A 15,006-nucleotide genomic window follows, 5' to 3' on the forward strand; every position below is an offset into this window, starting at 1 on the left:
TTTCCTATTCAGTTTAAATCAAAGTACGGTGTTTACCTATTCATTGTAATGTCGGGGTTCTGATTTAGTAATCGGTCGTGTACGCCATGTGAACATAAGAGTTATTAAGTGGATTTAGATTGAAACAGGCACCAGGTGGGCGCGGAGCATGCGCAGAATAGTTATCTGATAACCTGGATATAAGCGGTACGGCAGTGAGATGATTGTCCACGAAGGCGATAGCAGTAATAACAGAAATATTATTGAAATACGGTTTTATTTCCTGCATTATACTATCATAGTAGCTAGCTGTATATTGATGAGTGAGTGAGTGAGTGGGTTGTGTTCAACGCCGCTTTTAACAGTATACCAGTCATATCACGGCGTGTCAGCTTAATGTGGGAGGAGAGCCCCTGTCTCAGACGTTTACCACTTCGGTGAAACCCACGAGCACGGGTATGGTGCTGACAAACCTAGAAACATAATCGGGGCGTACCGGGATTCGAACCCACAACCATAGGTTTCTGGCGTGCCCAAGGGACACAACTCTGCACAGCGAATGTATATTGATGAGCATCTATTATACGCTGATTGAATTATTATTTTTCATACACCCCTCTGTAAAACTTGTCAAACATTTATCATTATACCCTTGTATTTTCGTCAAGCATTCGATATGCTCACCTCAGCCCTCGTCAATCATAACATGTACTATCCCTTATAGCTCCGTATTCTCGTCAATCATTCGATATCAACTCATAGTGCTCTTTTTAAGCATGACACATACTATGCTTTATAGCAAATATAAACCATTTATTATTGTCTTTGTATTTTCGTCAACCATTCAATTAATATCAAACCGTCTGCACTGTCAATCATAACACCTGCTATCCTATATAGAAGCTGTCAACATGCGTTATCACCCCCAGTACCTGTCTTTATTACCGTAGGGGCGGTCGGGTAGCCTAGTGGTTAAAGCGTTCGCTCGTCACGCCGAAGACCCGGGTTCGAATCCCGACATTGGTACAATGTGTGAAGCCCATTTCTGGTGTCCCCCGCCGTGATATTGCTGGAATATTGCTAAAAGCGGCGTAAAACCAAACTCACTCACTCACTTTATTACCGTAAGACATACACTGCTGGGCAAAAGAAAGTATTCCCCAATGTTTGATGGTGGCTAAAATTAAAGAAACAAGAAACCTTTACTAGAATTCGATGGTGATGTTCTTAACACAGGTATCAAAGGTGTGTTTTGGGCTTTATGTTTGCAGTGTTTCGGTGATTGTTTTTAGCCGAATAACATTTTGATAACGTTTTGTCAAATCCAATTTTCAAGTTTATACTTTCTTTTGCCCAGTAGTTTATCTCAACACATGCAAACCTGAATACAATCGGCTGTAGCCTTCCCGCTAGGCATCCAGTCGATGGACAACAGGCGTCGGTTTCTTGTCGTTCCTTTATGGACGTGATAAATTTTCTATGTACGTGTTTCCAACTAAGGTATGCACTGATGATACATGTAAGTGATCGAAGGAACATACGAAAAGTCCCAGTCAAATACACATAAAGGAAACGTGATCCATTTTGGCTAATTCCTTGCCAAGGTTGATAAGTGATTAAATTAGAACAATTGTTATTTCATCTCTTGTATTCATTTTATCCAATTTTTATCACAGCTTTCTACAAAAAATAATCAATTGTATTGTTTCCTTACCAAGAATATTTGTGACCGACTCACCTATCTGCGTAACTTGAAAGATACTTTTAGGCATTTGTCATTTTTCGGTCACTGCAATTTTTATTCCGTGGAGGATAGCTGAAGAACATGACCTCTTTTCATAAAAGCATTTTCACAGGACATCCACCATGTCACGCGGAGAATTTATTCTTTTGTGTTGAAAAGTTGTGGCAAAATTGTATATTGTGAAAAGGGTCGCTCCCTTAATGTATTTACGTCGCTTATAGTTACTTGAATATTCCAACAACAAATACGGCGACACACCAAGAACGGACTCTCCGTAGTATTACAGAACCAATCGAAAGCGGGTTCCTCGCGTGATGTTGGAATACTTTACTTACTATACTTTACCCATCAGACTTTACTCGCAAGACTTTACCCAGAATACATTACCCACTAGACTTTACTCATAAGACTTCAATCACAAGACTTTGCCCAGAATACTTTACCCATAAGACTTTACTTACAAGAATTTACCAGAATACTTTAACCACTAGACTTTACTCATAAGACTTGACTCACAAGACTTTACCCACAAGACTTTACTCACAAGACTTCATCCAGAATACTTCACCCACTAGACTTAACTCAAAAGACTTTACCTATATAGACTTTACTCACAAGACTTCATCCAGAATACTTCACCCACTAGACTTAACTCAAAAGACTTTACCTATATAGACTTTACTCACAAGACTTTTACCACTAGACTTTACTTATCAGACTTTACTCGCAAGACTTTAACCGGAATACTTTACCCACTATAATTTACCCATAAGACTTTACTCACAAGACTTTAACCAATGGACTTTACCCCTCAGACTTTACTCGCAAGACTTTAACCAGACTGCTTTAACCCCTATACGTTACCCATAAAACTTTACTCACAAGACTTTACCCAGCATAATTTATCCACTAGACTTTACCTATAAGACTTTACTTAGAAGACTTTACCCAGAATACTTTACCCACTAGACTTTGCTCACAATACTTTACCCACACGAATTTACTCACAAGCCTTCACCCAGAATACTTTACCCACTAGACTTTACTCACAAGACTTTGCCCATAAGACTTTACCCACTAGACTTTACTCACATGCTATACTCACAAGACTTTACCCGCAAGACTTTACTCACAAGACATTACCCACAAGACGTTACTCACAAGACTTTACTCACAAGACTTTACTCACAAGACTTTACCCACAAGACGTTACTCACAAGACTTCACTCACAAGACTTTACCCACAAGACTTTACTCATAAGACTTTACCCAGAATACTTTACCCACTAGACTTTACTCACAAGGCTTTACCCACAAGGCTTTATCCACTTGACGTTATCCTCTATACCTAGAAAGAAGACTTTACCCACAAGATTTTATAAATTAGATTTTATCCACACAACTTTACTCAGAAGTCTTTACCAACAAGGTTTCTTTCCGCTAGACTTTATCCGCTATACTTACAAAGAAGACTTTACCCACAATGTTTTATCCAGAAGAGTTTAACCAGAAAACTTCACACATAAGACATTACACTCTAGACTTAACCTACAGGACATTACCCACTAGACTTTACCCACAGCACATTACCCACTAGACTTAACCCACAGGACATTACCCACTAGACTTTACCCACACAACTTTACTCAGAAGTCTTTACCAAAAAGGTTTCTTTCCGCTAGACTTTATCCGCTATACTTACAAATAAGACTTTACCCACAATGTTTTATCCAGAAGACACAGGACATACCCACAGGACATTACTACTAGACTTTACCCACAGGACATTACCCACTAGACTTTACCCACTGGACATTACCCATTAGACTTTACCCACTGGACATTACCCACTAGACTTAACCCACAGGACATTATCCATTAGACTTTACCCACAGGACATTACCCACTAGACTTTTCCCACTGGACATTACCCATTAGACTTTCCCCACAGGACATTACCCACTAGATTTAACTTACAGGACATTACCCATTAGACTTAACCCACAGGACATTATCCATTAGACTTTACCCACAGGACATTACCCACTAGACTTTACCCACGGGACATTACCCACTAGACTTTATCCACAGGACATTACCCACTAGACTTTACCCACTCTACCCTAACCCACAGGACATTACCCATTAGACTTTACCCACAGGACATTACCCACTAGACTTAACCCATAGGACATTACCCACTAGACACAGGACTTTTCCCTCTTGGATTTACCAATAAGACATTACCCACAAGATTTTATCCAAAAAGACTTTACCCACAAGACATTTCTCAGAAGACTTTATCCTCTAGACTTTACCCTCCTGCTTTTAACAACAAGACATTACCCACAAAGCTTTCGCCAGAAGAGTTTACCCTGAAGATTACTCATTTACCAAAAAGGTCAGGGCCAAAGGTGTATAGAAATATATTGACGTATTTTAATTGCTTTGCGTTCGATATAATGGGGAGTGCATCAAATTGTATATTCTGGAGACAGTAATCAATGCAGTTTCAGAATCTTAAATCATATATTGAATATTAATCCAAACGTTTAGCAAGATATTCAGTATGACAGCATGATTAATGTGTGATATAGATTATCATGATTCCGCATCCAAATGGCATCTCTCCATCCTTCCCTTGCCAGGAGGGAACGGAAGGTCCAGTCGTCTAAGACGCAGCAATTCGCTGTGCTGAGCTGCGCCCTTTGGGCACGCCAGAAACCTATGATTGTGGGTTCGAATCCCGGTTCGTCCCGATTCTGTTTCAAGGTTTGTCAGCGCCACATAGGTGATTGTGGGTTTCACCAAATAGGTAAATGTCTGAGACATGCATGACTTTGGGCTTTCCTCACTCACTCACTCATAAAGTAAGTCCCTTGTCAGGGCAACGTGATGGGTACAGGTGCAGGTTTTAGCGGTTAGGGTAGGAGTGAGAATGAGGGTAGTCGCTTGTGTGTGTGGGAGTGGGTTGTGGTGGTGAGGTGAGGTGGGGTTCTTAGGGCTAGGGTAATATGAGGCAGAGCAAGGGCAGTGGTTAGTTTGGTAAAGAGGAAAGAGGGGACAGATGTAGGGTGGGGAGACTGGCTTGTGTGGGTGAGAGAAGGGTGGGGCGTTAGGGGTGGGTGTGTGGGGTGGGGTGAGGGGTGGGGGTGAGGGGTGGGTGTGGGTGTGGGTGGGGAAGGTTTGGACTGGTAGAGATGCAGGGTAAGCGGAAGGATAATGTTGCAGGTCTAGAAAGAGGGTAGTGGAAACACGTAAATGTGTGTGCTCGTGTGGAAGGGGCTAGTGTGGCAGCTTGAGGGGTTGAGGCAGGTTTAGATTGTTGTAGGGGTGTAGAGTGTGGGTGAGATGGTGGTGGAAAGGTAGCGGTGTTGAGTTTGGGTGAGATGGTGGAAGGAAGGTAGTGGTATAGAGTTTGGGTGAGATGGTGGTGGGAAGGTAGGGGATGTAGAGTTTGGGTGAGATGGTGGCAAGAAGGTAGGGGGTGTAGAGTTTGGGTGAGATGGTGGTAGGAAGGTAGGGGTGTAGAGTTTGGATGAGATGGTGGTAGGAAGGTAGGGGGTGTAGAGTTTGGGTGAGATGGTGGTAGGAAGGTAGGGGTGTAGAGTTTTGGTAAGATGGTGGTAGGAAGGTAGGGGTGTACAGTATGGGTGAAATGGTGGTGGGAAGGTAGGGGTGTAGAGTTTGGGTGAGATGATGGTGTGAAGGTGGGGGTGTAGAGTTTGGGTGAGATGTTGGTGTGAAGGTAGGGATGTAGAGTTTGGGTGAGATTGTGGCAGAAGGTAGGGTTGTACAGTTTGGGTGAGACGGTGGTAGGAAGGTAGGGGTGAACAGTTTGGGTGAGATGGTGGTGTGAAGGTAGGGGGTAGAGTTTGGGTGAGATAATGGTGTGAAGGTATGGGTGTAGAGTGTTGGTGAGATGGTGGTAGGAAGGTAGGGTTGTACAGTTTGGGTGAGATGGTGGTGTGAAGGTAGGGTGTGTAGAGTTTGGGTGAGATGGTGGTGGGAAGGTAGGGTGTAGAGAGTTTTGTTGAGATGATTGTCTGAAGGTAGGGGTGTACAGTTTGGGTGAGATGTTGTTGTGAAGGTAGGGTGTGTAGAGTTTGGGTGAGATGTTGGTGTGAAGGTAGGGGTGTACAGTTTGGATGAGATGGTGGTGTGAAGGTAGGGTGTAGAGAGTTTTGTTGAGATGATGGTGTGAAGGTAGGGGTGTACAGTTTGGGTGAGATGGTGGTGTGAAGGTAGGGTGTGTAGAGTTTGGGTGAGATGGAGGTTGGAAGGTAGGGTGTGTAGAGTTTTGTTGAGATGGTGGTGTGAAGGTAGGGGTGTAGAGTTTGGGTGAGATAATGGTGTGAAGGTAGGGGTGTACAGTTTGGATGAGATGGTGGTGTGAAGGTAGGGGTGTACAGTTTGGATGAGATGGTGGTGTGAAGGTAGGGGTGTACAGTTTGGATGAGATAATGGTGTGAAGGTAGGGGTGTACAGTTTGGATGAGATGGTGGTGTGAAGGTAGGGTGTGTAGAGTTTGGGTGAGATGTTGGTGTGAAGGTAGGGGTGTACAGTTTGGATGAGATGGTGGTGTGAAGGTAGGGTGTAGAGAGTTTTGTTGAGATGATGGTGTGAAGGTAGGGGTGTACAGTTTGGGTGAGATGGTGGTGTGAAGGTAGGGTGTGTAGAGTTTGGGTGAGATGGAGGTTGGAAGGTAGGGTGTGTAGAGTTTTGTTGAGATGGTGGTGTGAAGGTAGGGGTGTAGAGTTTGGGTGAGATAATGGTGTGAAGGTAGGGGTGTACAGTTTGGGTGAGAGGATGGTGTGAAGGTAGGGTGTGTAGAGTTTGGGTGAGATGGTGGTGTGAAGGTAGGGTGTGTACAGTTTGGGTGAGATGATGGTTTGAAGGTAGGGGGTGTAGAGTTTGGGTGAGATGGTGGTGGGAAGGTGGGGGTGTACAGTTTTGGTTAGATGATGGTGTGAAGGTAGGGTGTGTAGAGTTTGAGTGAAATGGTGGTGGGAAGGTAGGGGTGTACAGTTTGGTTGAGATGGTGGTGTGAAGGTGGGGTGTGTAGAGTTTGGGTGAGATGGTGGTAGAAAGGTAGGGGTGTACAGTTTGGGTGAGATGGTGGTGTACAGATAGGGGTGTACAGTCTGGGTGAGATTGTGGCAGAAGGTAGGGTTGTACAGTTTGGGTGAGACGGTGGTAGGAAGGTAGGGGTGAACAGTTTGGGTGAGATGATGGTGTGAAGGTAGGGGTGTACAGTTTGGGTGAGATGGTGGTGTGAAGGTAGGGTGTGTAGAGTTTGGGTGAGATGGAGGTTGGAAGGTAGGGTGTGTAGAGTTTTGTTGAGATGGTGGTGTGAAGGTAGGGGTGTAGAGTTTGGGTGAGATAATGGTGTGAAGGTAGGGGTGTACAGTTTGGGTGAGAGGATGGTGTGAAGGTAGGGTGTGTAGAGTTTGGGTGAGATGGTGGTGTGAAGGTAGGGTGTGTACAGTTTGGGTGAGATGATGGTTTGAAGGTAGGGGGTGTAGAGTTTGGGTGAGATGGTGGTGGGAAGGTGGGGGTGTACAGTTTTGGTTAGATGATGGTGTGAAGGTAGGGTGTGTAGAGTTTGAGTGAAATGGTGGTGGGAAGGTAGGGGTGTACAGTTTGGTTGAGATGGTGGTGTGAAGGTGGGGTGTGTAGAGTTTGGGTGAGATGGTGGTAGAAAGGTAGGGGTGTACAGTTTTGTTGAGATGGTGGTGTGAAGGTAGGGGTGTAGAGTTTGGGTGAGATTGTGGCAGAAGGTAGGGTTGTACAGTTTGGGTGAGACGGTGGTAGGAAGGTAACAGTTTGGGTGAGATGATGGTGTGAAGGTAGGGGTGTACAGTTTGGGTGAGATGGTGGTGTGAAGGTAGGGTGTGTAGAGTTTGGGTGAGATGGAGGTTGGAAGGTAGGGTGTGTAGAGTTTTGTTGAGATGGTGGTGTGAAGGTAGGGGTGTAGAGTTTGGGTGAGATAATGGTGTGAAGGTAGGGGTGTACAGTTTGGGTGAGAGGATGGTGTGAAGGTAGGGTGTGTAGAGTTTGGGTGAGATGGTGGTGTGAAGGTAGGGGTGTACAGTTTTGGTGAGATGATGGATGGAAGGTAGGGGCGACCGTTTGGGTGAGATGGTGGTGTGAAGGTAGGGTGTGTACAGTTTGGGTGAGATGATGGTTTGAAGGTAGGGGGTGTAGAGTTTGGGTGAAATGGTGGTGGGAAGGTAGGGGTGTACAGTTTGGTTGAGATGGTGGTGTGAAGGTGGGGTGTGTAGAGTTTGGGTGAGATGGTGGTAGAAAGGTAGGGGTGTAGAGTTTGGGTGAGATGGTGGTGTGAAGGTAGGGGTGTAGAGTTTGGGTGAGTTGTTGGTGTGAAGGTAGGGTGTGTAGAGTTTCGGTGAGATAATGGCAGGAAGGTAGGGGTGTACAGTTTGGGTGAGTTGGTGGTAGAAAGGTAGGGGTGTACAGTTTTGGTGAGATGGTGGTGGGAAGGTAGGGGTGTACAGTTTGGGTGAGATGGTGGTAGAAAGGTAGGGTGAACAGTTCGGGTGAGAGGATGGTGTGAAGGTAGGGTGTGTAGAGTTTGGGTGAGATGATGGTGTAAAGGTAGGGTGTGTACAGTTTTGGTGAGATGTTGGTGTGAAGGTAGGGTGTGTACAGTTTGGGTGAGATGTTGGTGTGAAGGTAGGGTGTGTACAGTTTGGGTGAGATGTTGGTGTGAAGTTAGGGTGTGTACAGTTTTGGTGAGATGGTGGTAGGAAGGTAGGATGTGTACAGTTTGGGTGAGATGGTGGTGTGAAGGTAGGGGTGTACAGTCTGGGTGAGATGGTGGCAGGAAGGTAGGGATGTAGAGTTTGGGTGAGATGGTGGTAGGAAGGTAGGGGTGTAGAGTTTGGGTGAGATGGTGGCAGGAAGGTAGGGGTGTAGAGTTTGGGTGAGATGGTGATGTGAAGGTAGGGGTGTACAGTTTGGGTGAGATGGTGGTAGGAAGGTAGGACGGTAGAGTATGGCGTTGCAGTTAGGGTTTTAGTAAGAGCACATAACCTTGCATTACTGAAATCAATTAAAAACTAATAAAAAGGCTTCTGCAGTAAAAAAATAAACACTAGCAAATAGAAAACCTGAGAGCGGTTTAGCGGCATAATTACACCTAAAGACTGATCGTCTTGTGCACTGACAGATGCACTCCTCCTTAGTTCTGCGGGTATGCATGAATAATTAACAACAACATCAAAACAAAGCAACAGCCACAGCAACGACATTATTGAATAACACGTCTACAACACCCTCATGCGCACACGTGCACGACACGAGTTACTGACGACTTAGCATACGGCGATACATATGACGTCCGGATATCCAACTTCCTCACAATATATGAGATGCTGACTATAACCCACCTGTCTTGTCACAGCAAACCTCATTTTGAAACATTTATAACATGTAACTGAAAAACTACGCATTGAACCACATTCCTTGTTAAACTTGTAGTTTTAAAGATCAATTAATAGCCGAACAAACTGGCTGGGTTTTCTACAAATATCACCAAGTTTATTACATGTGCAAGTTTGTCAACATTTCTGACTTTTCATCCGGTCCAAGAGCTTATCACTGAATGTGACAAATTCACAAATACTCCGGTAGCGCCTGTACTTTAGCCCTCTTGACAGACATTCATAGAACCCCCGGCCTCTCTACTGCCCTACCATTTGGAGATGATCGCGACAGCAGTGCTGGGATACGAACACAGGGTTTACCAATGCGGTAGAGCTCTATGCAATGATATGTCTCAATGCATGTGACACAACATCACAATCAGCAATCACACGTTATATACATCTCGCATTGGGTGAAATGGTGAAATTTGAAAAGTACACCAAATACGCAAATATCTTACATATTAGAATTTTTTTGGCTTAAATCGACAGGTTTGAGGACGATATATAAATGCTCTGTGTGTGTATATTTGTAAATTAAATCGAGCTAGGGCACCTACCTCCCTACCAACAAACACACAGGCCTCTACACCATGCAAGAGACGATCCCGACTAGATCGATGGTGGAATTCGGAAGCTGTCTTGGATATACCGTTAATCGTCCCCTAAAGTGCCCTGGAAATCTTCTTGCAGAGTCTATGTTGTCAAGACGGTCAAGACCAGCTGGCTGATGCACGTCCACTAACAGCCAACTCGACATGTCAGCTGGGAATGTCGACCTCCAAAATGGGACTGGCCAGTTGAAGATTTGAGTGTAGAAGTCAATGACGCTATCCCTTCGCTTGATTGGACCCTGAGTGTGAGAGCCTCACTGACTGACGATAACCGACTGATGGTCTTAAATCTACCTTGCATGGACAATGGTTATCACACGTTTCCGTGGAGTACAAATGCAACGAGATTCCCACAAAAGGTACGTCATTGCAAGCGTATACTACACATAGTAGCATTGATTTAAAGGTGTCTTGTGTTTCAAAGTCTTTGTGGCGTTTCATAAAGACATAAGGGCTATTTGTTGTGTGACAAGAGAGGAAGCGTTTTTTGCCGTTAACGTGTTTAGTTACGGGTTAAGGGATTTACAAGTCTCTTCCATGAACAATGACTGCGGAGTTTTACCTCTTATTTCACACGTCATGGGTTGATTACATTATTGCAGTTACCCAGGGGCAGTCATTGATAATTATGTAAATCCGCAGACTGAAACCACTCAAGATATATCAGATCATATCACATGCTTCAAATGTGTTTAAAGTTGAATCAAATTGATGTTTGAGAGCAGCATGAAGTACTCTTATTTGCAGCTAATAACTTAAGCCTTTTTAGTTCTCTAGGTTAATGCCTTACTGTTTTAAGTGTAGGTTGATAGCAGTGACTGATCTTAATACATTGAGAAAGGTGATGATTAAAACTGGTATAATCACATCATGTTGCGCATTCATACAGAGAAATATGTCAGTGTGTATTGGCGTTATAAGCACGTGTAACTATACGTTGTGCTTGTACTGATATAACACCTGATAAGACAATAAGCCATTTAGGTACGTACTCGAATCTATCTACATGTCCGTATGCATTCTGTGTGTCGTAATACCTCTGTAATTCAAAAACTATGCACTGATATAGAACGGGTCTCCCTCCCTCATCTGCCACGGTGTAGCCGTGCGAAGAAACACAATCCTCACGCGATGTGGTTTAACGTTGTCCTGCGTCGGCTATAATAGCGTAGAGTTCAAACCTACACTGGGTGCAGTTCAACAAGTGTTTCAGCTACTACTTATTGTGTATCGATCTGGGAACAAGTGCCTGGTCTCTTTGATAGACGCGAGACTAGTCTGGCAGCGGGCACTATAAGTGGGCCCACGAATCAGTCTGGTGTAGATCCTTGTTTCAATATCAGGTGTTTGGGTTTCTGCGGTGTTTAATGTAATCTACTTGTTTTCTGTTATGCATCGTGGTAATCCCAATGCCAGGCTCCGTTTCTTTAAAGTGTAAATCTCGGTTATCTTGACGTGTGATCGATTGTGGAGGAAAGGCGAGATATATATCGACGGAGAATATAGATTCCGCTTTCTCACCCAAATGTCATTTCCTCGACAAAGGATGGGGTGTAGGTTCCACAGCGACGCAAAGCTCCCGGAAACACGTGTTCTCAGTTCTGTAACATGCAAGTAAGTGATAGCACGGAATAAAAACTTGAGGAGAACCGTGGGACAATGTCATGACAATGATGAACCACGGCTATGAATAGTTTATAGCTTTTCCTATATTTCCCCCAGGGTCATGGCCTCTTAAGTGCCCTGTATATAGCTCCATAACATGCCTACCGTCCTGGTCTGCGTTACGATGACTCAATCGCCAACAGACTTGGGTTACATCACATAGGCAGAATGGCCTCCGATGTGCCTGATCGCTAGAATCCCTGGGTACATACAAGTCCTGGGTGCCGTTGTACAAAGCGATCTTAGCGCTAAGGTGCTCGTAACTCTCATGCTTTAACATAGACTTACGACTGTCGCAGTGCTAAGGTTGTGTTGTACAAAGACACCCAGGCCCCGTTCCCATCACAATGGTGCACTGCCTGCTATGGATTGACGGTTGAACTGTCTTCCATTGGTCATGCGATACCCCCTTCGGCTTGGTGTGCCGTGATGTACGGGGAGGGTGAGTAACGGGTCATTGATACTACAGTAAAAACTGGAGTAAAACTCGGATAGAATGGACGCTGAGAAACATGTTTCCTCTCCCACCGTACATGTAAGGTGCAGTGGCTGACAAATGCCATCTTTATGTGACCTTTATTGAAGATTTTCATTCTAACCTTGTCTTTACAATAGGAATACCACCCGGGTGTCGCTTTGAGGCATATCTACTAAATCTGTACATAACACTGGTGGAATAGGGGGTAAAATCATTTCTTATAACAATGGTAGAGTGACTAATAAGTCCCGTCTTGAAGTGAGTGAGTGAGGTGGGTTAAATACGTATTTCAGTCGTAAACGATATAAATAACGTTTAGTGGGAGACATATAGAGAATGTCACCCGAGTGTCTTTTTATATCAAATATATCAACACGAGATGATAAAAGAGGCAAGCCTCGGAGTTTTTCCACTTTTATCAACGAGTGTTGATATATTTGATATCAAAAGACATTCGGGTAAGATTTTATTTATCATCCAACATCATTCTTCCAACTTTTTCAGTTTGTATACAGTAATAAGCAGTGTCTTAAGTGTAAAAAGGGCCATTAGTGATGTCATTTGATTGTGACGTCATGATAACAATGACATCACAATGGTCTGTAAAGCATTGTGATGCAATTTCATTGCAGCGATATCTCCTTTGGGAGCCAGTTTTGGATGATAAAATAATTCAATACATCATATATAGCGTAGGTGATAAATGCCATCATATTATTACTTTGAGACATCGTGACATCATGCAGTGTACGTGGCGTGCCTTTTTGATACCATCATATAAAGTGTGTTGCATGCCCTTCTGATTTCATTATGTTTGAGTGTTTGACGTATCATATTAATACCACGGGAGAGTGTGTGGTGTACCGACTTGATATCATCCTGGTAGAGTGTGTGGCGTGCCACGTCGTGATATCATGGTAGAGTGTGTTGTGTGCCATCTTGATATCATCCTGGTAGAGTGTGTGGCGTGCCATATTAATACCACAGTAGAGTGTGTGGCGTGCCAAAACGTTATATCATAGTAGAGTGTGTTGTGTGCCATCTTGATATCATCCTGGTAGAGTGTGTGGCGTGCCATGTTAATATCATCCTGGTTGAGAGTGTGAAATACCATTTTGATACCATGATAGGTGTGTGGAGGCCATCGTGATATCACCATGGCAAAGATGAGTGGCGTGCCATCTTGACATCATCCTGGCAGAGTGTGTGGCGTGCCATCTTAATATCGTCCTGTTTGAGAGGGTGAAATATCATTTTGATATCAGCATAGTAGAGTGCGTGGCGTGTCATCTTGATATCATCCTGGTTGAGAGGGTGAAGTATCATTTTGATATCATCATGGCAGAGTGTGTGGCGAGCGATCTTAATATCATCCTGGTTGAGAGGGTGAAATATCATTTTGATATCATCATAGTAGAGTGCGTGGCGTGTCATCTTGATATCATCCTGGTAGAGTGTGTGGCGTGCCATCTTAATATCATGGTAGAGTATGTGACGTGCCATCTTAATATCATGATGGTAGAGTGTGTGGTGTGCCACATTGACAGCACCATCGTAGAATATGAGGCGTGCCATCTTGATATCTTCATGGCAGAGAGTGTGGCGTGCCATCTTTATATCATCTTTGTAGAGTGTGTGGCGTGCCATCTTGATATCATCGCGGTAGAGTGTGTGGTGTGCCATTTTGACAGCACCATCGTAGAATATGTGGCGTGCCATCTTGATACCTTTATGGTAGAGAGTGTTGCGTGCCAACTTGATATCATCCTGGTAGATTGTGTGGCGTCCCATCTTGATATCATCATGGTAGAGTGTGTGGCGTGCTATCTTAATATCATCATGTCAGAGTATGGCGTGCCATCTTGATATCATCACGGTAAGGTGTGTGGCGTGCCATCTTAATGGAAGCATGGTTGAGTGTGTGGCGTGCCATTTTGATATCATCCTTGTAGAGTGTGTGGCGTGCCTTCTTGATATCATCACGGTCGGGTGTGAGGCGTGCCATCTTGATATCATCATGGTAAAGTGTGAGTCGTGCCATCGTGATATCATCACGGTAGAGTGTGTGGCATGCCATCTTGATATCATCCTGGTAGAGTATGTGGCGTGCTATCTTGATATCATCGCGGTAGAGTGTGTAGTGTGCCATTTTGATATCATCCTGGTAGAGTATGTGGCGTGCTATCTTGATATCATCCTGGTAGAGTGTGTGGCGTCCGATCTTGATATCATCATGGTAGAGTGTATGGCGTGTTATCTTGATATCATCATGTCAGAGTATGGCGTGCCATCTTGATATCATCACGGTAAGGTGTGTGGCGTGCCATCTTAATGGAAGCATGGTTGAGTGTGTGACGTGCCATCTTGATATCATCCTGGTAGAGTGTGTGGCGTGCTATCTTGATATCATCCTGGTAGAGTGTGTGGCGTGCCAACTTGATATCATCCTGGTAGAGTGTGTGGCGTCCGATCTTGATATCATCATGGTAGAGTGTACGGCGTGCTATCTTGATATCATCATGTCAGAGTATGGCGTGCCATCTTGATATCATCACGGTAAGGTGTGTGGCGTGCCATCTTAATGGAAGCATGGTTGAGTGTGTGGCGTGCCATCTTGATATCATCCTGGTAGAGTGTGTGGCGTGCCTTCTTGATGTCATCACGGTAGGATGTGAGGCGTGCCATCTTGATATCATGCTGGTAGAGTGTGAGGCGTGCCATCTTGATATCATCACGGTAAAGTGTGTGGCATGCCATCTTAATATCATCATGGTTGTGCGTGTGGCGTGCCATCTTGATATCATCACGGTAAAGTGTGTGGCGTGCCATCTTGATATCACCCTGGTAGAGTGTATGGCATGCCATCTTGATTTCAAGCTGGTAGAGTGTGTGACGTGCCATCGTGATATCATCATGGTAGAGTGTTTGGCGTGCCATCTTGATATCATCACGGTAAAGTGTGTGGGGGTGCCATCTTGATATCATCATGGTTGTGTGTGTGGCGTGCCATCGTGATATCATCATGTTAGAGTGTGTGGCGTGCCATCGCATAGTCTGCCAGAAGAAAGTCACATCAGCAAC

General features: G+C 44.3%; 2 protein-coding genes across 5 annotated transcripts in view; one reads left to right on the top strand and one right to left on the bottom strand.

Annotated features, from left to right (window-relative positions):
- The window catches only part of LOC124112190 (sonic hedgehog protein A-like), a 157,871-nt gene that overhangs the window by 26,316 nt on the left and 116,549 nt on the right, over positions 1-15,006 (top strand). For 2 of the 4 annotated variants that reach the window (XM_046472188.2, XM_046472189.2), the window contains exon 2: positions 9,862-10,141. The exons of 1 other annotated variant lie outside the window; for it this stretch is intronic. The gene's annotated coding sequence lies outside the window, so the exon portion shown is untranslated. Of the gene's footprint in view, positions 1-9,579; positions 10,142-15,006 lie in introns of those variants that run through there. One more of the 4 variants, XM_046472186.2, reaches the window with a different exon arrangement.
- LOC124112175 (mucin-2-like) lies at positions 5,041-13,716 on the bottom strand. Its single transcript, XM_048381611.1, has 2 exons — positions 13,082-13,716; positions 5,041-8,785 (listed from the first exon to the last, which is right to left on the bottom strand). The coding sequence occupies exons 1-2, from the start codon at positions 13,714-13,716 to the stop codon at positions 5,041-5,043; spliced, it is 4,380 nt and encodes a 1,459-aa protein (XP_048237568.1).

The sequence above is a fragment of the Haliotis rufescens genome, unplaced genomic scaffold (assembly GCF_023055435.1).
Source record: "Haliotis rufescens isolate VD_foot unplaced genomic scaffold, xgHalRufe1.0.p SCAF_4, whole genome shotgun sequence".
In the NCBI taxonomy this organism is placed as follows: domain Eukaryota; kingdom Metazoa; phylum Mollusca; class Gastropoda; order Lepetellida; family Haliotidae; genus Haliotis; species Haliotis rufescens.

Excerpts from the sequence above, each read along its gene's own strand:
- LOC124112175 (XM_048381611.1), bottom strand. The coding sequence starts at position 13,716 with ATGGGACGCCACACAATCTACCAGGATGATATCAAGTTGGCACGCAAC. Across the intron at positions 8,786-13,081 it reads CGCCACTCATCTTTGCCATG|TAATGCAAGGTTATGTGCTC; the intron begins GTGATATCACGA and ends AATTGATTTCAG.